The 25305-nt window shown below is 29.5% G+C and overlaps 1 protein-coding gene across 1 annotated transcript; it reads right to left on the reverse strand.

Annotated features, from left to right (window-relative positions):
- Positions 1-15501: 15501 nt before the first annotated feature.
- Positions 15502-20774, reverse strand: LOC129988550 (epimerase family protein SDR39U1-like). Its single transcript, XM_056096799.1, has 6 exons — positions 20564-20774; positions 20374-20480; positions 19473-19558; positions 16710-16831; positions 16465-16611; positions 15502-15980 (listed from the first exon to the last, which is right to left on the reverse strand). The coding sequence occupies exons 1-6, from the start codon at positions 20586-20588 to the stop codon at positions 15547-15549; spliced, it is 921 nt and encodes a 306-aa protein (XP_055952774.1). The 5' UTR covers positions 20589-20774; the 3' UTR covers positions 15502-15546.
- Positions 20775-25305: the final 4531 nt, after the last annotated feature.

Below are 25305 nucleotides of genomic sequence, written 5' to 3' on the forward strand. Positions count from 1 at the left end.
AGATACTGAAAAAAAATATTTGAACCTAGAAAAAAAAATAATAAATAAAGAAAATGAGCTATAATTTTTTAAAAGAAAATAAAATAAACTAAGATTTATATTTAAGAAATAATAATTAAAAAAATTGTAATATATAGAAAAAACATACTACGAACATATTTATCGGAATGCATCAGTTTTTAAATGAATATAAGTACCAGGTAAGCTGTAATTTATCATAAAATATAATTTCATTTTTTTTCTTTGGACAACAAATGTAAAATTCTATTTTATCAAAGCAAAGAATTCAAAGATTCACAGATGCACGTATAATTTTGATGAGATATTGTTAGGATTTTTTAAAGAGTTATTTATATTGAAAATCTTAGTTTGTTATCGTATGTTATTTGTGAATTAATAAAGTTAATTTAAAATAAATTGAATAATTATACTCCATGGACTAATTCTCAAAAGATGACTATTAATATATAAAATAAAAACTCAATGTTAAAAGATACAGTTTTTCCTACTTTAAAGATAGCCACAATAGACTTCGATATTTTATTATAGTGTCATGGAGCTGGAATAGATAAGAATGATTCATAAACAGAATAGGTATAAAGCTCATAAAACAAAACAGTTTTGATATCCCTCCCAATTTGATTCTTAAAACTATTTTCTTGGGAGAATCATTTTTTTATTATAGTGTCGTGGAGCTGGAATAGATTAGAACGATTCATAAACAAAATAGGTATAAAGCTCATAAAACAAAACAGTTTTGATATCCCTCCCAATTTGATTCTTAAAACTATTTTCTTGGGAGAATCATTTTTTTATTATAGTGTCGTGGAGCTGGAATAGATTAGAATGATTCATAAACAAAATAGGTATAAAGCTCATAAAACAAAACAGTTTTGATATCCCTCCCAATTTGATTCTTAAAACTATTTTCTTGGGAGAATCATTTTTTTATTATAGTGTCGTGGAGCTGGAATAGATTAGAATGATTCATAAACAAAATAGGTATAAAGCTCATAAAACAAAACAGTTTTGATATCCCTCCCAATTTGATTCTTAAAACTATTTTCTTGGGAGAATCATTTTTTTATTATAGTGTCATGGAGCTGCAATAGATTAGAATGATTCATAAACAGAATAGGTATAAAGCTCATAAAACAAAACAGTTTTGATATCCCTCCCAATTTGATTCTTAAAACTATTTTCTTGGGAGAATCATTTTTTTATTATAGTGTCGTGGAGCTGGAATAGATTAGAATGATTCATAAACAAAATAGGTATAAAGCTCATAAAACAAAACAGTTTTGATATCCCTCCCAATTTGATTCTTAAAGCTATTTTCTTGGGAGAATCATTTTTTTATTATAGTGTCGTGGAGCTGCAATAGATTAGAATGATTCATAAACAAAATAGGTATAAAGCTCATAAAACAAAACAGCTTTGATATCCCTCCCAATTTGATTCTTAAAGCTATTTTCTTGGGAGAATCGTAGAACAAGAACAACAAATATTTCTGAGTGAGACATATGGTGAGAATATCGTAAAAAAGTGAATAATCTGATCGCCAAAGGCGGCTAGGAACACTTAAAATAAAAATAAACAGAAGAAGACACCATGTTCTATAAAAATCAATCATCAGTAGTTCTGGATCACGTTTGACGCGGTTTACAGATAGAATGCCAACCTATAAATATTTTCATGTTTATGCTGAGTCTGGAGACATAGAGTGCCCCTGAAATTAGTGTCCTTTTCCATCTGTCACCAGAGGGAAGAAAGTTTCCGTTCCTATTCGATTTCTGCTCCAGTTCCATTTGATTGGGAAATCGAAATTGCTTTTTTGTGTACGTTCTTTTCATGTCGTGTTTGCTTCGCCGTGCGTTGTTTTTGCCAGGTTTATTGTTTTCTATTCCTCTTTCCTCAAAGACTCTGACCTTATTTTTTATGTATATCTTAACTGGAAGACACTCGGATTGATATTGAATCGAAATCGGGTATCGAAACCTGTTTGCCTTTTGTTTGACATTTCCCTACGTTTTTTTTTTTTTTTTTTCTTCTTTTGTTTCACTTTTTTTTTTTTTTTTTTTTTTTTTTTTTGTCTCCTCCACATTCTTTGTAGTTACCACATTTCCATTTATTTTCCGAAAATCCTCGTAAGGAAATTTTTTTTTATTTCAATAATATTTTTATTTTATTATTGTTATTTTGCCTCCTTCGTGTTTTTTTATTATTTATTTATTTTTTTTTTTTTTGTCGCGCGTTTTGTCATTGATAGGTTCGATTGAAATTTATAAAGGATGGTAAAGAATTACACTAAGAGGAGAGTAAATACATATATCTTATGCTTATCGGAATTTAGCTTATAGTGCATTTTAAAAAATGTGGCTTATGTGTATTTATATGCATATTTGTAAATAATAAATAAAATTTAAGACTATTTCCTTATCTTTTCATTGTTTTTTGTAATTTATTAATTTTCTTCCATTTAAATTTTGGGACATTAGATATTGTTATGTGATGAGTTTTTGTGAGAAACTTTTGGTGATATCACAGATTATTTATTTAATAATTTATGAATTTCTTGAAAATAGAATAAAATATTTTTTGTAAAATATCAAAATTTTTTAATTAAATATTTTTAATTTCTGTGCATTTATTTTCGTTAAATTCTTTGAATTTTGTTTCTATATTTTTTTCATTTGGAAGTTTCTTCCATTTTTATATTTGTATAATTCATATTTTAATGTTTTTTTTTTGTTTTTTTTTCAAAAATTCAATATTTTCTTACGAAAACTCTGAAATTATCCAATATTGATTTTTTGAAATTTTAAAATGCTATAACAATTTTCTAATGTGTTTTGTTCTTCTCAAACAATAAAATAAGCAATATGTTCATTTGAAAAGATTTTACAGTTGTTTGAATGTTTGATAATGCAAAAACCGTTGAAATTATTTTTCAGTCGGACACCCAACATTCGAAGATATAAATAGATTTATTATCTAAAGTTATCTGCAGGCTTTTGAGCAAATCAACAGCCAAACTTCTAGATAGATTTTTTTTATGCTATTCCTTCTTTTTTCCAAAAGAAAAATATAGTTTTTCCATTTATCAGAAAGGATGTAACTTTTGACTAATATATTTTTAAATCAAAATCGGGTTTCTATATTTTTTTTTATTTCAAAATTATAAGACATTAGAAATTTAAAACATTTTTTAACAATTTAAGACAAATGAAATTATAAAATAAATAGAAATAAAATGAAATGAATAAAATTAACGGATAAAACAAATTAAAATTGCGATATTTTATAACATCAAATATTATAGTATAATATACGTATTGAAATAGCAATGTTGCACATAGTCTTAACAAGTAATTCCATTTTGAAGATTCATATAATACAAAATCAATTTATACTTGATTTCACAATGTTCTATATGTATTTTAAGATTTTCTTGAATTTGCATCTAGATGCAATGGGAGGAAAATAGCCCACAGAAGTTCTCCTGAGGAATCTTGAATCATCACGGAAATCAAATAAAATTAAATTAAACACAAAACTTGCTATTTCCGATATTGACTTTGTACGAACCGACTTTGAATTTCAAGCAAATGTATGAACCACCAAGAAAATAGCAATAGTTTCTGCAAGTTTTTCTTTTGGTGTTAAAATATAATCACATCATGAAACTAAACTTTTAAAATTTAGTGTTTTTAATTTGAAATATCTGCATCTTTTTTATCTGAATTAATTAACTGATAATATTTGAATTCCCAGACATAATAGAGAAAGCGCTTTTAAATACTTTACAATATTAATTTACACTAAAATTACAATACCATTGAATTGAAATCAAGGATGGACGCAAGCCTAAAAGCCAGATTACGATACCAGGTAACAATGATCGATCGGATTAGAAGAAATTGGTTAAGCAATGCAATACTCATTATGCTACCCTTTATATTTAGCCAATTTATTTAATAAACGGCTTGCAATTGCAGTATAATATAGAATGCATTAATAAAATATCACAGTAATAATATAAAATTTTACAGTACATATTACCATACATTTAAATATCACGCTAAAAACACAATAATTTTGATATTAAAGTAAATTTGATGTTAAAGGAAGTGAAAGCGTTTTTTTTTTTTCAACACCCAGTCTTTAAAACTAGAATAGATTCTAACACCAAATTCATTGTAATCCAGTCTTCTAATTGCAAGAAATATACAAAATAATGAAATACATTTCAATTACCGTGAAGTCCTCTTCTTACCTTACAATGAATAATTTTGGAATGCATAATTATAACTGAGAAAGGCTTAATAAGATTCTTTTTAATTCTATTCTAAACAGGTTAAATAATAACAAATCAATAAACGGCTGAAAGCGCAATGTATCATTGACCTTAAATGAATGATGTTTGGTTTAGTTTAGTTATATTAATGTCCGCTAAAGCAACACTAGGGATAGTTTGGGACAGATCTCGAAATTTTGAATCGCTGTCAGGTGACAAGGATGACACCCGAGTTTTTAAATGAATGAAGGAGAACGTCTTTCGTCGGTTTTGAACTTAAAAGCTGGATGGTGAGATTTTGACCTTAGGGCAATTTGGTAATTGATTAAAATATTTTTTGATAATAGTTGAAGAGTAACATTGACAAATGAAAGAAATCTAAACAATTTTTTTAAAAAAATACCCGATTTTCCTATCCATTCCTACTTTTCCTGAAACCAGTATTAATTATTATGGTATTGTGATCTGGAAAATGAATCTTTTCATATCTTTCGAATAAACTAATTTGACACATTTGGAAAACCCAAGTATAACAGATAGAGTGTTAATATAATTCTTTACAATCAATGTTCCATCACCAGAGGAGAGGTCATTCAGACTCACACCATTGCTATACCCCCTTTCCCCCAGGGTAACAAGAACCAATCGGAGGTTATTCATACCTCTACCTGGAATATAATCGTAGATGTGTATTCATAAAAATAGTAATTAAGTTAAGTTTGACTTTAAAATTAAAATTAACTTTGAAGTTTCAAAATGTTTGGCTTTAAAAAGCATTCGCTTGCTATTTTAAAAAATAGAAAGTTATTTTCATTTAAATATGGTATTAAAATGAAAATAACTTTGTACTTAATATAATGGATGGACGTTGGCCTTGTAGCTTAAGAACCTGACGATGAGGTTTTGACATTAAACTATTATCTTCAAGTAAGGTGTGAAGAAGAAAGTTGATTTAAGAACTCTCTCTCCTATTGTCCTAAATATGTTACTATTGGGAAGTTTTGGAAGTGAATTGTCGTATATCGTAGTCACATAAAGACTGTCTGTTAATGTCCGTCATTTCATCTTCCATTTCATCAACTAAAAAGATTTTAAAGTACCTTTAAAATAAAAAAGTATTTACCAAAACAAGCTAAACAGTGCATTTCGAGAATAAACGAAAAGTGAAGGTTCCATTTTCTGAGGATCTATGTTGAGAGCTGTTTTGTAAACGCTATTCCATCTTCTATGTTATTCCCAAAAAAAAGGATTTTAATGTACCTATAACATAAGTTTATATTTACAAAATATTGGCAAAATGGTTTCATTTTCTAATTATCTATGTATCTCACACATTTGAGAGTAGCTTTATAAACGTCATTTCATCTCCTATTTCAATCACTAATAGGATTTTAAAGTTTATTTAAAATAAAAAATAGTCACCAAATGTTGCTCTTCTGATCGCTACACATCGTGAATTCACGAAAAATGGAGATTTCATTTAGTAAAAGTTTATGTGCCCCAGAATATTCAGAGTCATTCTATATGCATCATTTCATCTCCTATTTCAATCCTTAAAAGTATTTTTGAGTACCAATGAAATATTTACCACATTTTGCTGCTTTGATCGCTACACTTCGCGAAGTAAAGAGAATCGCACTTCCTTTCAAGCATCCGAGAACGTTGAAATGTTTTATACTATTGTGCACGCAGTTTATATTTCAGTCTTTCGGTTCGAATTTGAATCTTGGCATCCAAATATTTCCTTTTTCTTGTTTTTAAGATTTTTTTTTATATTATTGAAAATGCATTTCTCAAAATATAAATGAAACTTTGTGTAATTTTCCCTTCAAACAACTGAAATTTACCACCCTATGCAAGGTGTTTGCATATATTTTGATCATTTTTTCACTTTAAAAAGGCATTTATTGAGAAAAATTGGTACAATATATATCACTCAAAATATTTTCCATCATTTTATACAACTTTTTCCCATTTTCGTACAATAAGTCTTGCAATGGATGGTGTTCGAATTTTTTTGGTCCTCCAGGCAGTCCTTTGTCATTGACATCGAAATCGCCACTCTTAAATCGTTGAAACCAAAACCGACGATTGGGATATGACGGAACAGCATCACCATAAGTTTTTATAGACGTCTGATGGGCTTCAGCTGCAGATTCCTTCAAATCAAACAAAAAAAACCAATGGATGTCGAAAATGTCATTTGGAACGTTCCATGATTGGGATCTTTATACCTTGAATCAATCAATAATTCTAAATGCAGAGCTTTCAAAATGATAATAATAAAGTAATAGTAAATTGGTAAAACCTAAAACCATTGTCGTTTATACAGATACTTAGCATGTTTACAAACAGATGTTGCTGATTAAAATATATGCAAGCATCTAATATTTACACAATATTCATAATTTTTAGATTTCGGGATCTAGAACATGCACAAAACTTGCTTTCATTCAATACATTGTGATTCTCGAATAGATATACTATGAAATATTAAACGAAGATCTGAAATTAAAAGTTATATCCGCACCGGTGCCTGAAGAATGTGTATCGTTTGATCGCAGCGGGAATTTCACCTACTTTGTAGACCTTCAATACAAATTTGGATCTTGGCATAGAGATGTTTCTTTAGTTTACAGATTTTTTATATTAATGTACATACAAATTTCAATTTTTTTTAATCAATATCCAATTTCCAAATAACATTCTATTAAGTTCAAAGAACTGAAATGACTACAAAATACTCATGAATTATTTATAATTTTTAGATACCAGCATCTCGCATATGCATAAAAGTTGATTCCATCCAATATATTGTGATTTAAAAAAAGATGTAACATCAAACATTAAATGAAGTCCCGTTCTGAATTTAGAACTTCTATCTACACTGGCCCTCAAAAGAATGTGTAGGCGTGTTGGCACGATCGTATTGGTATTTCATACTTTTAGGAGGCCCTCTGTTCCAATCTGAAGCTCGACATCTAGATTCCCAGTATATATATGCATATATATTATTGTTCATACAATTCCCAAAATTACAACGTATTTTTTTATGAATTTCACTTCAAAAAGCTGAAATGTGCCATAAAATATCTAAACTTATTTTTTTAATATTTAAGTATCAGGATCTCGCGTATGCGTGAAACTTGCTTCCATCAAATACATTGTGCTTATAGAATAGATATGCCATCATGTATTAATGACTCAAATAAGAAATGATGTCGGCACTGTAGTTCAAACAACATATGCAGTAGTGGTACGATCGCGCTGAGCTGCACCCCAAACATTTAGTCTTTCGGTTCATATCTGAATCCTGGCATCTAGTTTTATGTTTTGGAAATTTTTAATATTATTGTACACAACATTTCCAGAATGTCAACGAATTGTTTGTTCAACTATTATTTGCACTTCAAATAAATGAAATGTACTACAAAAAATATATACAATATTTTGGTGTCAGAATCTCGCACTCGTGCTTGAAACTTGCTTCTATCCAATACATTTGTTGCTATTAGCGATAGGCGAGGACCGAACTCGCAACCTCTGGGTTCGTAGCCGAGTAACATGACCACAAGACAAAAGAAATTTCTCATGTCTCGTAGCTGTTATCTGGCTTATAAAACGTCACCACATTACGCTTTATAAGCGTAAGAGATATTTCATGTTAAAATACTAACAATTTCCAAAATTTCATTTATTTTGCATTCGAAATAAATACAATCTATTACAAAATAGCTATACAATATTTATAATTTTTAAATGTCTGGGTCTCGCACATGTGCAAAACTTGCTTTTTTCCAATACATTGTGCTTTTAGAATATATATACCATCAAATATTAAACAAAGACCTGTTCTGAAATTAGAATTTATATCTGCACTAAAGTTCCTTGCATGTGTGGCGCAGAGGTATGATTGAATGTGTCTTTAAACTCTCTTCAAGCTTTTCAGAACTGAAACAAAACATTAAGTTTTCTTCCTTTTATTCTTTCTTTTTTATATATTATTGTAAATATAATTCCCAAATTTTCAACGAAACGTTTCGTTATTTTCACTTCTAATGACTGAAATATCTTGCTCCGTAGTCCTCTTCTCAAATTAGAAGTTATATCGTGACATGCACTCAAAAAATGTATGGCATGATGTTATGATCTTGCTTTTCTGGCCTTTTGTTGAAATCTGAATTCCAGCTTCCAACATGATTTTTTTTTTTTTTTTTTTTTTTTTTTACAGATTTTATTTTATAGCAAGGTTTTTATAACTCTCGAAATTTCTTCGAAACATTCCATAATTTTCATTTCAAATAAGTGAAATGTATTACAAATATCTAGAAAATATTTATAATTTTTAGAGTTCAGGATCTCGTACATGCGCAAGCATGCTTCTATCCAATTTATTTTATATTTAGAATAAATATATCAATAATTATATAACCACGTCTTGTTTTAAAATTAGAAAATATATTTACAGCTGTGTCTAAAGAATGTGTGGCTTGGTTGTATTATCGCATGTATATTTTGCTATTAGTTTAAATGTGAATCCCGGCATCCATATTTTTTTGTTTGTTTCAGAGATTTTTTTATACTATTATATATACAATTCCCAAAATTTTAACGAATCATTCCATTTTTTTTTTTCATTTGAAATATATAAAATATACTACAAAACATCCATACAAAATCTAGAATTTTGAAGTTCTGTTCTAAATTTAGAATTTATATCTAGATTGATGTTCAAAGATTGTGAGGGATGGAGGTATTATCGCAGGGGTTTTTCAGGTATTTTGCAAGTTTTCAGATCGAGTCTGAATCTTTGCATAAAGATTTTTCTTTTCTTAATTTTAGAGATTTTTTTAAAGAAATTATTTACCAGATAATTTCCAAAACGCCAAAGAAGCATTGAATTATTTCTATCTTCAAATAATTGTAATGCAATACAAAATACGTCAACAATATTTATAGTTTTTAGATATGAGCACATACGCAAAACTTTCTTCTGTCCAATTCATTGTGATTTTAAAATAGATATATCATCAAATATTAAGCGATGTCCTATTCAAGGCATTAAAAAAAAAATGTGTGTTTGGGGATATAATCGCATCTGTTTTTCAACTATTTCGAGCCTTTGAGGCCGATTGATTTTATATTTTTGTATAAATAATTGCCATCATTTTGACGAAACTTTCCTTTATTTTCACTTCGAATAACTTAAATATGCTACAAAATATCTATTAATAATACATAATTTTTTGATGTCAGAATGCCAAACATGCGCAAAAATTGCTTCTATCTATTCTTCTATTGCAATGCGTTTATAGAATATGTTTGATATTTCTTGGGTAATTTCAAATTTTAAAGCAAAAAGAAAGAAAGAAAAGAAAAAGGAATTAGACTCGAAGCAGGATATGAATCAAGTGTCAATTCTCTTCGCAATGCTCCTGGCCACTAGTTTAAGACCTGCTCTGAATCCATTATTTCCACATCAAGTAACTGAAATGTATTTCTAATATTTATATAAAATTTATAATTTTTAGATGTCAGGATCTCGTACATGTGCAAAACTTGCTTCTGTCTAATAGTACCATCATATGAAACTATCCTGTTTCAATTTTCGACTCTTGTTATTGATTATCCATGAATGCATCGTGTCTATTCATAGTCATTCATTTTGTTATTTCATGTCATTTTGCATTACAGTTGGTCTTGAATCATCATTCGATAATCTCTATGTTACAAAATTTCTTAGTCATTACACGTTATCCCCTGAGATGATGAACTAATTAAAAAAATAGACATGTATTAAATAACGATTTTAGTTTTTTTAACAGTAAACTGTAACTACAGTCTGTGTATTTTCTATGGGAGGTTCAAGATCACATTTTCTACCGCGTTACTGGTACCAGACAACCAATCACGAGGTAGAAAATGTGACCTTGAACCGCCTACAGAAAATACATAGACTATAGTAAGACAATGGAAATCTATAAACATAAGCTTATTTATTCTCTAAAGATATTATTTTCATGTAATGAAGACGAATATAAATTTGTCTTTTTTGTATTCTCTTTGCTTTAATTTATTCTTTATTTTTGTTCAATATTTATACATGTTATTAAATTTTTAATGAAAAAGAGATTTACACTCAGATAGAGAAAATCAGTACTGGAAAGGAAGATCCACTGAAAAAATTTTTAACGAGTTGTTTTATTTTCTGAATTCTTCTATCAATTATCAAAGGGTTTCCGGCGACAAGAGTATAACATTACACATTTTGTCTCAAATAATATTGCTATTTGGCTCTAAAATAAGCTTTCATATTGTAAACATTGTTTATATATATTATTATAAAAGACCTACATCTGGCAAATACCGACATTCTCTAATTTTGGTCTTTTCTGGTAATATATACGTAACTTTGCGTTGAACTGCGTTGCGTAAATTTGAATTTATGATTAGGTTTTTTTATTATAAATACAAAATAGTTTCAGAATAATAACTTGTTTCATAGTGTAATTATTCACCTATATTCAACAACAGCATTGCTGTTGCTGAAACTGGCAGAATTCGAATTTAACTGTTCGTACGTTTTTAAGATTATCATCCCTTGCTACTACCCATATTTCATTGTAATGTTAGATTTAGCATTTATATCTAGAGGATTTTTCTTTTCACTATATTTTGGACACAGCCATTCAACGACTCAAAATTTTATTCAGTTAGCTTATTAGAAAGGAATTTTGTTCGTATTAATCACTATATTTATTCTTTATCAATATGAGTCTTCTATTCAGAATGAAATGAACATACTACGTAAAATATATATATATATATATATGAAATGGTTGAAAAGAAAAAATGAGTGAAAAGAAATCGCAACATCCAGCTTAACAGACATGAATGAGAATTTACTGAATTGTCTAAAAATTATAAAGCTAAACAGAATTCAAACATTAATTTAAAAAAAAAACTTTTTCAATAAACCACTGTGTTTAAATGGGAATTGATTAGTATCATAGCATCCATTTGTTAATATCATAGCCGTCGAGAAATACTAGAATGCGGGCCCTTCGCTCACGTAACACTTCCCCTTACCCGCCTCACCTTCGTCCTAATCTCCACTGTCACTTTGTTCTTTCTAGAAAATAAGTTCAAAAATAAAATCCAGCTCATGCCAGGCTCCATTTCTCTCTCATAAAAATAAGGTGATCTTGAAAAGATCATATTTCTCCTAATCCTGGGATTGGGGACCCAGTAAATTTAATTACCAGACCTCCTTTCCCCTTACTATCGGCCAAAAAATGCTAGGTTCTTGTTTCCTGAACAAATTTTTTTCATTGTTGTCAGAAATATTTTAAACTCTTAAATAACGATTTCACGTTCTGGATGGATCGAAAACATAATTATAAGTAATTACAGTACTAATTAACAAAATTTCGGAAATTTTCATTTTATTTTATGACTGAGATATATGATTAACCCTCTGGCTGCGTAATTCTTTAAAATCACTATTTAGATGCGATGTTTGCAAATAAATTCAAATATTTTTCAAAGAAAGTGAACTGATACTATATGTTACTTGATAATAATATGATAAAATAAAAATCTGTAATTGTAAAAATAAACGCTCTAAACTGGGAAAAAAAAACATGGGATGCAACAGAAAATGGACTGATTGCCAACTCGTGGAAATCGTGGGATACGCAACTGGAGGGTTAAGCGCTTATTAAGCAAATCTATATAAACGCTTTTCTTAATTGAACTTTCTAGTTTCCTGGAGAAAATGAGTTTTCGCCGCTGATAACTTTCTACGTGAAGATATCTGAGAATACTGTTGCGAAATTTCCGGGGGTTCTTTTGGATAGTGGGAGTTATAGGGTGTGAAGAACGCTCAATCACCAGGCGGCAGTAGAAAATGAAACAACGACGTTTATTTACACGAAGACACACAGGACAGCACATAATCGAGACGTGCAGCAACAACAGCAGCATATAACAAGACTCTCTACTACAGACAGTAGCGTACAGCTTAGTTCAGCACTAGCTTGACTCCGTCGTTGCTCCGCTTATCCCTGGAAGACCAGTTCTTCACCGTCGCTTTCGACTACTCTTCGACTCCACTGGTCCACGACCACCCGGCAGCTGCGGCTGCTTCCTTTTATAGGTCTCAGGAGGCGTGGCTAGAAGCCTCTCAACCAATCAGGAACGTTCGAGGCATAACTCGGTTCCTACTGGACGGTTCAGGAAAATTCTCGATGTCTCGGGTATAATCTATTTTGGCGCCAAAGTCGCCAAGCTCTGGCATCTCCTATGGAACCAACTATGCTGGGAAGCCGAATCACAGGTTCGTAACAATATAATACCTCCGCATACATTCGATTCTGCTGGTCGTGGTTTCACTTCCCAATGATCCGAAGCACCGATTCAAGCGTGTTAAGAAATGGTTCTCCCCTATCATATGACCCTTCTTAACTGGCCAATCCTATCCTATACCTTAATATTAATGAGGAGAAGGAGTTGAAACGTCGTCTTGTAGGAAGAAATGCAGATGAAACATTTTCCCAACTTGATAAAGAGTCCTCCCTCTTTCCAAACTTTTATGGATTCTATGCCTCGTAGTAACTAAGATGGTATTGATGACAGAGGATTTTCCCATCAAGTATTAATATGTAATTGTTCATATCGTTACGAATATGCAATGTTGCTTCCCAGCACGGTCAGTTCCATCGTTTTACATTTAGCTCTAGTGGATGCTGATCGGATGCCGAATCAGTGACCCCCGAGCTTGGCGAGAATACTAGAATTTTCAAGAATTTTGGCTATAGAGCCAATAGGAGCTGAGATATGCTTTGTTCGAGAACATTATCTTCCCTGCTCCGGAAGCTATAAAAGGCCGGCAGTCCAAGCCGAAGATAGTAATAAGTAGTATAGAGTCACATAGCGAGTTAAAGGCGGAATAGTTGGACCAGTCCAACGAAGCGCAGCCGCTGAGTGGAGCTCAAGCGATTGGCGAATTGAGCTGTGTGCCGAATCTTGGAGTTTATTTTAGAAGCAGAATCGAGTTGTGTGTGGAGTAGTCAGTTGTATAGTAGTGAGTAAGCAGTTGGATACAGCTAAACTGAGGAGACATTGGTGAATAGCAGATGTTGGGAGACCGTACGTACATTCCCTCCTCGTGCTGAGTGCTGTCTGGCTATTTTGTGTGCTGTCGGTTTTGTTTACGATCGATTATTACTTGTGAATTGCTACTTGTTCTAAGTGTGCTGTTGTGTTTTGCTTGTGTACATCTCGGCTGTGTATTTGTGTCTACGTGTTAATAAACGTTATTATTTGCTATTGAGGTCTGTTGATTGTGTTACACCATACACCCACTATAAGCAAACAACAATTACAACAATTTGTTGTTAAACTTTGCATATTTTGAACGAAATAACAAAATGTTAATTTCAATTAATTTCTTGCTTTTTGCCTTATCAATGGTTTATGCACCAAACCAGTACCTATAAGTGGCTCCCGAAGCCAAATATGTTGTTGCTTAACAAGCGTAAATTGCACCAAAGTTTGCGCCCCCTTCATCATACTGTAGTATATTAGTACTATACTAATATTTTGTCACCATGGCACTCTTTTAGAGTTAAATGCAGAACATCTATATACCTTAGTAGACACGCCTCTAATAGGATGGCCATCTCAGTTTTAGAGATTGAATTCCATTCAATCACTCAACAAAAACGTCGTTCTTCCGGCTGTTCTTTTCAGTTTCTTGACACTCTTAGAATAGCTTTACAAGATTGGCGAGTTTCACTTTCCGCAGTCCTCATATTCGACAGCATCACTTATTCCTGAATGATTTGACAAAATTTTATATTAAAGATATTTTTCAAATCCAATCTTTTAATTGAATTCATCTAATATAACTTAAAGTAAAATTAATTGTTTTTATGTTACTTCATTCATTACGATGTGTTGTCACAGTTTCAATAAAATCAAAGTTATCATACATTTTGAAAGAGATATGAAATACACGAATTTTAAAAAAGAATTGTTAGAAGTTTGCAGCGCTGTTACTTTCAACTCCCTACAAATATTGAAATGAAAACGGTGACATTATTTTCTAGCGAATATTTCCTGTCTTTCCTTCCTAAGCTTATAAACAAATGAAAAAGAGAATATTTGTCATCGTGGCGTTATTCTTCGAAACGAACAACTTAGCTTTTGAAGTTATAGCTACAGGGGGTCTTCTTTAATTTATGGAAACCAGTGTAATCTAAATTATTAACAGATGGAGAATCGCTGGGTTTCTTTAAATGATTTGTTTTGAAAAACGCACTTTATTAATTATTTAAAATAGCTTTACAAGATTGGCGAGTTTCACTTTCCGCAGTCCTCATATTCGACAGCATCACTTATTGCTGAATGATTTGACAAAATTTTATATTAAAGATATTTTTCAAATCCAATCTTTTAATTGAATTCATCTAATATAACTTAAAGTAAAATTAATTGTTTTTATGTTACTTCATTCATTACGATGTGTTGTCACAGTTTCAATAAAATCAAAGTTATCATACATTTTGAAAGAGATATGAAATACACGAATTTTAAAAAAGAATTGTTAGAAGTTTGCAGCGCTGTTACTTTCAACTCCCTACAAATATTGAAATGAAAACGGTGACATTATTTTCTAGCGAATATTTCCTGTCTTTCCTTCCTAAGCTTATAAACAAATGAAAAAGAGAATATTTGTCATCGTGGCATTATTCTTCGAAACGAACAACTTAGCTTTTGAAGTTATAGCTACAGGGGGTCTTCTTTAATTTATGGAAACCAGTGTAATCTAAATTATTAACAGATGGAGAATCGCTGGGTTTCTTTAAATGATTTGTTTTGAAAAACGCACTTTATTAATTATTTAAAATTTAATGTTTAAAACAAAAAATAAAATAAAAGGCTAACAGAAACGTTAAGTAAATTGTTCACATTTCTCATTTATCGTTATTAATTAATTTCCTTATTGTTACTGCATGTAAGTATCTTTAGCGTTTCACTCCTTCCAGATTTTTGTTAAAAATATTATTTTCTACTTCAATTAACGCATAAGGAAATGAGTGAAAAACATATTAAAAACTCCTAGCTTTAAAAGTATAATAGAAGTTAAAATAAATTGCACGTCTCACGAAAAGTGAAAAAAAGAAAACCAAAGCACAAAATAATTGAACAACTCCTATTTATTGAATTAATACCTAAAGCATAGTTCAATGCTCATCATGATCGATAATCAAATGTGCGCACTCTTCGCAAGCGGATTTTATGTCAGGATAGACATATTCATAGCCGCTCTCCAAAGTCCTCTTGGGGACCACCTTCTGCCCCTCCAACATCATGCTTGCCCTCTCTTTGCCGAAAGCCAGTTCGACAGCGAACGCAGGCAGGGGAATGAGAGCCGGCCTCCACATGGCACGGGCCAGGGCCTGCGTGAATTCCTTGTTCGTGATTATCTGAGGGGATACACCATTCAGGATTCCATGCACTTTCTCGGACTGGATGCCATGGACGAAGATTCCGGCGATGTCTTCAATGTGGATCCAAGGGAAGAATTGGTTACCCGAACCGATGGGACCTCCAAACCCTAAATAGAATGGGGGGTAAACCTGCTTGACCATTCCACCGGATCTCCCAAGAACAACGCCTGCAATAATAATAAATAATATAAGCGCAATCAATCAAAAATTTTCAGAGCCGCTTTAGCTGTAAATGTATATGTTATTCTAGAATTCATAGTAGAAATATCAAGGGCCGTCAGTGACGTAACTAGTGTGGGGTAGGCAGACAAGAGCCTCAGTAGAAGGCAGAAACATGAGGAAACAATAAACTCTAGGGTTTTTTTGTTTTTTTTTTCGCTTAAGTGCAACCGAGTTAATATTCGAGTTCTTATAGTCAGCAGGAGTGGTCTCCGCAAAACTTTTAAGCATACTCTCAAATAAAGGTGGGAAAATAGTGAACCTTGGTTAAGACAGAGCATGCCTTACACGGCATTGACGTACAATAGTTACGAAATACAAACCTTTGGTCTGCATTTAATATTTTTATTGAATCTATTGTATGAATTCCTCATAATTTAGCGCCTTTTGCTAGCTATTGTCAAAACCCGTCAATGGAGAGATTTGCAGTACCTGATCTAACTATGAACCGCCTAACGTTACAGTCCGGCGACAGAGTGCTCGCTGCTTCCCAGTCGGCAGCTAATCTTGAGAAATAATCATGGTTTCCTCCAGCACTGTCTTCAGTGTATGTCGCCGTTTCGCTTGCCTTGTAGTAGCCTGCAATGAAACACTTCCGATTATCATGTGAGCATTTAGAACACTAGTTCTGTCGTCAGAGAGAGATGCTTGCTTTAGATTTCACTTTTTTCGCATACCAACACCAGATATGACGCCGAAAACTCTAGGAGGTGCCTTCATCTTCTGGATTTGCTCTGCCAACAGTTTGGTGGTATGGATGCGGCTGGCATAAACATTCTGCTGGAAGCCGGGAGTCCATCTACAAAAGGAATAAATGTTCTAAATTCCATTCTTTCTTTAGATGCTTTTATTTCAATTTGTTTCAATGCTCAGAAAGATGAAATTTTTTAAAATCAATTTTTCATTTACTGTTGTATGAGCTAGAATTCGAAAATCTGGAAAGTTTATAAGTTTCCAAAAGATATCTTAATATTTCCACAATTGAATTATCAATTAGTCGATTAATTTTATTTAATGGCATCTGCTAGTAAATTTTAAAAAATCAATTACAATATCTTCTAATAATTACAATGATTAATAATAGTTTACGTAAATACGTGTAGTTTAAAAGTTGTAAAATTTTCAGTATACAAAAATATGGAAAATAGAGTTTTTAAATAAAATTTTAGAGATGAAATAGAGAACAGTAAATGCATGGAATTTTGAAAACTGCATGGAAAAAAATTATGCTACAATAAATTTATAAAAAGAAGGCGAAAAGAAAAAAAAAATTAATTTTAATTTCAAATTAAAACATTTTATAAAGGTGATCAAAATATTAGGCTATTTCTATCAGCACTTAATGCATTTTGATTTTTATGATTTTTTTTCATTAAAAAAATTTTTTATCCTACTAATACACAAATAAATTCATTTTTTTTTAAATTTTTATTTAATGTTATGTTAACAGTTATCAGTTTTAACTTTAAAACAATCGAAAGATCATGTTTTGATAATTTGTTTAAAATGATATTTAACCCAGCTTCAAAAGCATGATTTTTATTTTGAAAGATTAATTTTTAAGGTACATTTGTTGATTCTCAATACAGTAATTATTTCTTTATTAATCATATTCACTTTTTTCATTACAATCACAACAAATAATATTTAGAAAAAAGAAATCATGCACTGTAATAAGGTTTTTTTTATGTCATCTTGCCAATATGAAAAAAAATATAGCATTAAGTGAAATTTGGGACAGATTCAGACTAATTACATTGTTTTATTTCTTATATTCTAATATCAAATAAAGAATATTCAGAAAAAAGAATTGGATGAAGTTCAATAAATTTTTATATGATAGTTTACCGGTACTATAACTTATTCTAAAATTGGCCACATTAATTTAAATTCATTTTATATCTTTGGTTTAATTACTGCTAAATATTATACATAAAACATCATTCTCAGCCAAACAGTCAATATTAAAAAGAAAACAAATTTTGAAATTATATTTTTAACCTATTTTATTCATCTGCATAAAAATTTCAATGAATTTCATTTGTTTATTTAATAGTAACTTCATTTCATTCAAAGACACTTTTTAAATGGATAAAAAAACGTTTAATGTTTCGAATTTTTATAAAACTTTAATGATTGCTGTGTAATAAAACAAAAATGTCAAAAACAAATTAATTCCTAACGAATTTCTAATTTTCTGATATAAAAATTTAGATTCCTTTCTCTTTCTTTGGAAGAATTTTAGTACAATATACCATCCATACAAAAAGTTTGTAAATTTCAAATGTGAAAAATCAAGTTTTCAATTCTGTTCTCTACAGATTTATATTATATATATATATATATATATATATATATAAATGAAACAGAAGATAGTTTGTTTTTGAAGATAGTTCAATTTTAGTACAATAGTTTGAATTCCTTTTACAAACTAATGAAACAATAACTGCAGTGCATTGAAAAGGTACAGTTTGCAATGAGTGTTCTATTGCTTTCAAATAAATTTTATGCATTCAATAATTTAAAGATTTTTTTTTTCTTATAATCATATACTTGTTATAGTGTATTATTTGTATCACAAAATAAGGAAAAAGAGAAGAAATAATTTAATATCAAAAAATTACTTAAATAAAGCTTAAATCTAAATTTACAATAAAAATAAAAATTTCACTAAACAAGCTTTTATTAGGTATTATAGAGCAAACAAAAATTTTAATACATTCATCATCTAACATCTTAATTCATTCATTAATCATCATTAATGTATTTCAGAATTTATATTATAATTAATAGATAATCTAATCAGAATTTTCTTAAATTCACTACCAGATGGAAATATTTATATGGATACCAAATTTAATTAAATGATTGGCCAAATATAGAGTTCTTATTTTGTCCCTGGATACACTCAAATATGCAAAATTTCAAAACTACAGTTCATCAAGAAGCAAGTAAATATGGATAATAAAATTCCATCCTAACAAAGCAAGAAAATTTTAGAAGTTTATCAGATGATTCCAGCTGTTGCAAAATAAGAAATTTATCTCAAATCAGAATTACTTTTATCTGCTTTTAAATAATTAATTTGAAAAAAATTTAAATATACTTTTATTTGTGAACTTAAAAAATTCATTTTTTTAAATTGTATTGATGTATATTTAAAACTAATTATTTTAAATATAAAGGAATCTTGAAATGATTTTTCTGAAATTCACTCTCAAATGGAACCTCTCTTATGAAATCAAAATTTTACTCAGATTATTATTCATTTAACAGACAATTAAGTTTTGGGAGTATTAAAATAGTGTTACATCATCAAGAAAGAAAATTTCAGGACTCCAGCATATCAGGAAGAATTACAAAATTCTGTCATTATAAGTGTGAATCTAACTAAGTTAAACAAACGTGTGAAAATAATAAAAATAATTAAATATTAATACCTTCTTTTTGGATCTAACACATTTTGACCAGCAACATTAATAACTGCCACACAAGAGTTTGGTAATCCATCCTGGCTTAAATCATTCTGTAAGAAAAAAAATATATATATAATATTTAATACAATAATAATATAATATTTGATATGTAAAATTTCATATAATGATTTCATAGGTTTTTCTCACCTATACAAATATTTTGATCTTATATAACATTTTGTAGCATACCTTAATTCTACACCAATATTAATCCAAGTTATTCTTTTCGATACACATACAGCATCAAAGCAAATGACCATTTTACTGTCATGCAAAGCAATTTGTATTCTTACTTTCAATTTATTCACTACAGCAGGCAAAAGAGACATAAAGAGAGTCTTCTGCATACATCCATGAAAGAAAGCAAACTGTGTACTGCCAGAAGATTCAGAAAGTTGTAAGGAAAATTATACTATTTGCATATTTTATCATTGTGATTAATCTTCCTATTATCTTTTTCTACACATAATCCCAAAGATAAAAAAAACATTATGCTGCACATTTAGTAAGAAGGACAAACAAAATTTACTGGCATCAATGGGATAAACATGCTTTACAATTTGAAGTATATAACAAACCATTTGGATATTATCTACGATAAAAAATAATAATAATCACATTACTAAATTATAAGAATAAAACTGAAAATATTTTCTGTCTGTACTGTCAAAATTCTTCGGATTATCATTGTTTACATGGATATTATAACTATTTGTAATCAGCTCCATAATTTTAGATTGCCTTGTTTTTACAAATGAATTAATGAAATTCTATTAGCGAAGAGTGATTTACATACAGAAATATTACAAATGGTATGTTACACTATAACTTTTAATTAATAGAATGAAAGCAAAAAAATATTTACCCAAGACATTGAATACAAATCTGGTTGCCTAGATATGGTAAGCACTTCATAGCCTATATTCTTAAGTTTTCTGCCAATAGCTCTGCCTATAAATCCACTACCTCCACCTAAAGCAATTAATAAAACCAATTTAATAAAAATAAATTATTATAAATAAAAGAACATAAATATGGGGAAAAAAATACCTTACCAATAACCACTGTTCCTAATGTCATTTTAAATATTATGTAAGTAAATGATACGGAATTGGAAACAATAATTTAAAACATTTTAACTTCAAGGTCTGAAACAATCGGAATGCAAAATATGTAATTCTTCATTAGGCACCATCGATGATTTAAAAGTCCTTGAGGGAGCAAATCATAAACTTCATTGACTTCAAAACTTATGCTAGTCCATTTATAAACACAACTAACAGTGAAAGGTATATTTCGTGCTGCCATCTATGAAAGGCGGCGGCAGAAATTGTTCGAAATATAGGCAAAGTATGGACAGATGTAGGCGAAATTTCTCACATTCAGCTTTGAAATGATAAACATGGATTAATTTTTTAATAAACTGAGGATAAATAAAAATTTATTAATTAAATTAATGCTAAAAAATAATTCTTTACAATAATTAACACTTTCTATGCCATCGGAGAATAAGAATTATTTGAAAGAATGACCATCAATAATGGAAAATGATCAACTTGGACTATAATTTCAAATGAAGTGTACTGCAATGATATTGAAAGTAACTTTTAACTTTATTATCGAAATAACAACCAAAACAAGTGAAAAAATATTAACTAATAATTAAATTCGATTAAGACACATAAGTTTCATTAGAGTAAATTTAAAATTTTACTCTAATGAAACTTATGCCCTTAAATGGAAGCTATGTGAAAGGAATCAAAATGCTAAAATATTTTTAAACATAAAATTTATTATTCTTGAAAGCCCTAAATTCAGTTGCAATGATTGCTATTATTTTTGGTGAAGTAAATAAATTTTTATTTAAAATGTAGTTACTGCTATTCAACATAAACTAAATTATCAATACCATTTTTTTTAATTCAAGAATAATATTTGGAGTATATATATATATATATATATATATATATATATATATATATATATATATATATATATATATATATATATATATATATATATATATATATATATATATATATATATATATATATATATATATATATATATATATATATATATATATATATATATATATATATATATATATATATATTAGTAAAAATGATTAAAAAAAATTTTTAACAAAACAGCAATTTATATTTTAAAATTTTTTAAATAAAAGCACCTATTTTTTTTAAAAATAAGAATTATAGAGAATAATACTAAAATATATTCCTATATTTTAAAATTCATGTAAATTTCTTTAACATTCCATCGTTTAAGAAAGTCTTTTTATAAGTTTGAAGTATGTTAAAAGGCAGCATTAAAATTGTTTTTAGTTCGAAGGCAAAATTAAAGTGCTAAATTAAATTACAAAATACAAAAATGGTTTCAATCATAATTTCAAAACATATAAGCTGAAATTTAAAATTAGCTTTAACTACAATAGCCTTCTCCTTCAATATTTCATACATACCTTATTCAAATATTTTGTGAATTTTGTATTTGAATGAATCGAATAAATGAATTGCTAAATGATGAAATTCATTCCTTCTTTATATATAAAAACAAGATGAATGATACAGTGGTAAGTGATGATAGAAACATATGATACAATTTACAAAAAAAGATAATTTCTTCATTACACATTTCTATAAAATTATTTACATCTGACAGAAAGCTCCCGTTATGAAGGTTTCGGATTTGGAATCGAGGATTTATCGATTCCGTCCAAAACCTCTATATGAGCGGAACTAGTGCACCGTTTATAAAGGCCAAATGAGCTTCCGTCGATGTAATGCGGAAGCTTAGACAGATTTTACCAGCCAAGATGTCACCTTTGTCATCTGACCACAGTTTAAAATTACGAGGTCCGTCTAAACCCTCGTGTTCTGCAAAGGTGTATATGCACGTGCAACTAAACTTACTGACAATATATTGAATCAATCTTAAAAATACTTCACACATTTTGTAATTTACCCAGCGGTGGATTTTCATCTTGTCAAAGTGAACAATTTTATAGGGTCTCTTAGCTCAGAAGGGACAGCAAGTAGCTCGATATAAAAATTTTGTTTCCCTAGTTACCAAATAAATAAGTTTATAAGGAACAGAAATTTTATAAATGCTAAAATACTAGAATAATATTAACACTTTATCAAATATAATTGATCAGATTCTTATATGTTTTATTACATTCACTTAGCAATTAAAATATTTATAAAACTGTTTCATTTATATTGCGTACAAAAGTGGATGCCCGGTAGTCTGGTATCGTCATAGATGTAAAAAAACAGGTGCATTTTCGCAAAATTTAATGAAATAAAAATGTATATATTAATTTAAAATATTTTATTAGCATGTTAAAAATTTGCTGTAATATTGACCATCTTGTTAAAAGACAGACTTCATAAGGGTCATTGCAGGACCCGCAAAAAAAAAAATCTATTGTTTTAAGACGAATATTACAGAATACGGAAAAGACATGATGACGTCGTGTTTAATTAAGAAGGCTGGAAAAAAATATTTTGGAAAACATATACGCAAACTTATTCTTTTATACTTAGTAAGATATGAAAAGCTTAGTAAGATAGTCAAATGCTTAATAAGATATGAAAAATGCAAATGTGAAAAACAACCTATTTAAATGCAAGATCTATGTATTTATTTATACGTGTACATTTACATTAGGAAACCAAAGCATTTCCTTCAAAAATAATTTGAACTTGATTCCCCCAGATTTTTTGTAAGCTAATATTACCGAAAAGAAAATGAGATATTTTTTAATTGCAGGCATTAGTTTGCATGTGTTATATATGAATATTCTATGAATAAGTATTTTGATCACCGTTTTATTAAGACAATATCAAAATCTATTAAAAAAATTAGAAAAATTTGGAATTATATATATATATATATATATTTCTAAAGATTTATTTAAAGAAAAATTAGAAGAAAAAATTACATTCCCCGATTGTATAGTTATAATACTGAAAGTAAAATCTGAAAAGTTTAAGTACTCATTTAGTTAACAAGTTTAAAACGCACTTGGATAAGTTCTTTTAGTGTAGCTAAAAACTTTACCGTAAATATATTTATTTAAAACATATTATATTTATTGAATTCACATATATTTATTTTCTACCGTCAGTTGCTGTTAGTAATATTTGATTAATAAAATTATTGTAACCTAATAAATTAGATTGGAAAAAAACAGAAATGGTGCTGTTAAACAAACTTAATTTACAATTACGCAATTTATCCATTCCTGTGGTTTTATAGTGAATTCATTTAATTTGGCTCCAGCAATGAAATTCTTGTTAGCATGCATATTGCCAAAGACTGTCGACAATACTTGCTTAAGTTTTCCTAAATTTACTTCAACTTCAACCAGATTTTAGTCGGAGAATTATCATAATGAAATAAGAATAACAGATTTGATATACTTGCAAATTAATTGAAGAAGAAGTAAAGACTGGATAAATAAAATAACGATTTTTTCCGAACTATTCAGTGAATTCTGAATCAGGGAAAACAACCCTGTCATCCTATTCATTTAAAATATAAATGCTTCATTTTCCCTAATTATTCCATTCACAGCTGATCAAAATAATGGAGGAAAATGAAAACTTAATTTTTAATAAATCACGAGGATATATTAACTAAAAGATAAAGAACAATTGGCTACAATGCGGCATCTTATTCATTTACTACCTTATAGGTTACTTTGCTAAAGTAATGCAAATTTTAAGCTGAATGAACAATATTTTAACCAAATATCCGAAAATCTGCTAACATAATGTTGTCGATATCCATCGCTTTGAGTTTTGGTCGGCAAAAATGATCGGTAAAATACGACATTCTATTGATTTGTCGCCCTGTCGACTACTTTGCCAAATATCGGTCATTCTACTAATTTAAGCCGTTACCTGGATATTTCGACTGTACAGTATTTTTTTAAATTTCAGATAATTTTTAAATTATCATATTCGTTAAGATCCAGCTTTTCTCACCCGTTCAGAAGCAGTGAAAATTGGCCGAGAAAACTCTAAGTTTCTCGCTGGCGGCATCACCCCCCCCCCTTCTCTAAACACATATTTTAAACGGTTCCTACATACGGTTGTGTAATATAGAATACGAAAGTGTGATATAGAATGAAACTATCGAACGAAAAACTTTTTTATACGTATCATGCTATATCACATTTTCAAGCTACTCTTTTTCTTTAAATTAACGAAAAGACCGATTTCGATCAGAGCACGACGAGAATTGTCGAGAAACAAACAAACTTCACATTTTTAGGAGTGAATATGCTCAAACTCTAATACTTGTGTTTTCATCTTCTGTATCAGATTGAACATCTTCTTCAAAACGGAAGGATTTTGATGGAAAGGGTAAACTTGATAAGAATTCTACGAGATGTATTGACAAAATCTACCGTTCGTTATCTTGCACTCCATAGGTCTGATGGCAATTAGGCTTGTTAAATCTTAACCTTCCATATCATGAAATGGGAAGCATTTAGTACAAAATCAAATTCTATTTAGTTCATAGCGAGATCTGCCAAAAAAATATAACGTTTGTATTTTTTGGAGCGAATAGACTCGGCCTTCATTTATACTTGTATTTTCGTCTGCTATATCATCTAATGAAGCAATAAGAACGTTTTCTCCAAAATAGAAATATTTTAGCTGAAAAGTCCAATTTCGGTTAGGGCATGCATCAAAAAGTAAAACTTTCATCATCTTGCAATCTTTAAACCCGAGCGAGCTTGGATCTGTATAGAGGTCAGAAGACA

The sequence above is a fragment of the Argiope bruennichi genome, chromosome 10 (assembly GCF_947563725.1).
Source record: "Argiope bruennichi chromosome 10, qqArgBrue1.1, whole genome shotgun sequence".
In the NCBI taxonomy this organism is placed as follows: Eukaryota; Metazoa; Arthropoda; class Arachnida; order Araneae; family Araneidae; genus Argiope; species Argiope bruennichi.

Excerpts from the sequence above, each read along its gene's own strand:
- LOC129988550 (XM_056096799.1), bottom strand. The coding sequence starts at position 20,588 with ATGACATTAGGAACAGTGGTTATTG. Across the intron at positions 19,559-20,373 it reads ATTTGTATTCAATGTCTTGG|AATGATTTAAGCCAGGATGG; the intron begins GTAAATATTTTT and ends TTTTTCTTACAG. Across the intron at positions 16,612-16,709 it reads CGGCGTCATATCTGGTGTTG|GCTACTACAAGGCAAGCGAA; the intron begins GTATGCGAAAAA and ends GTTTCATTGCAG.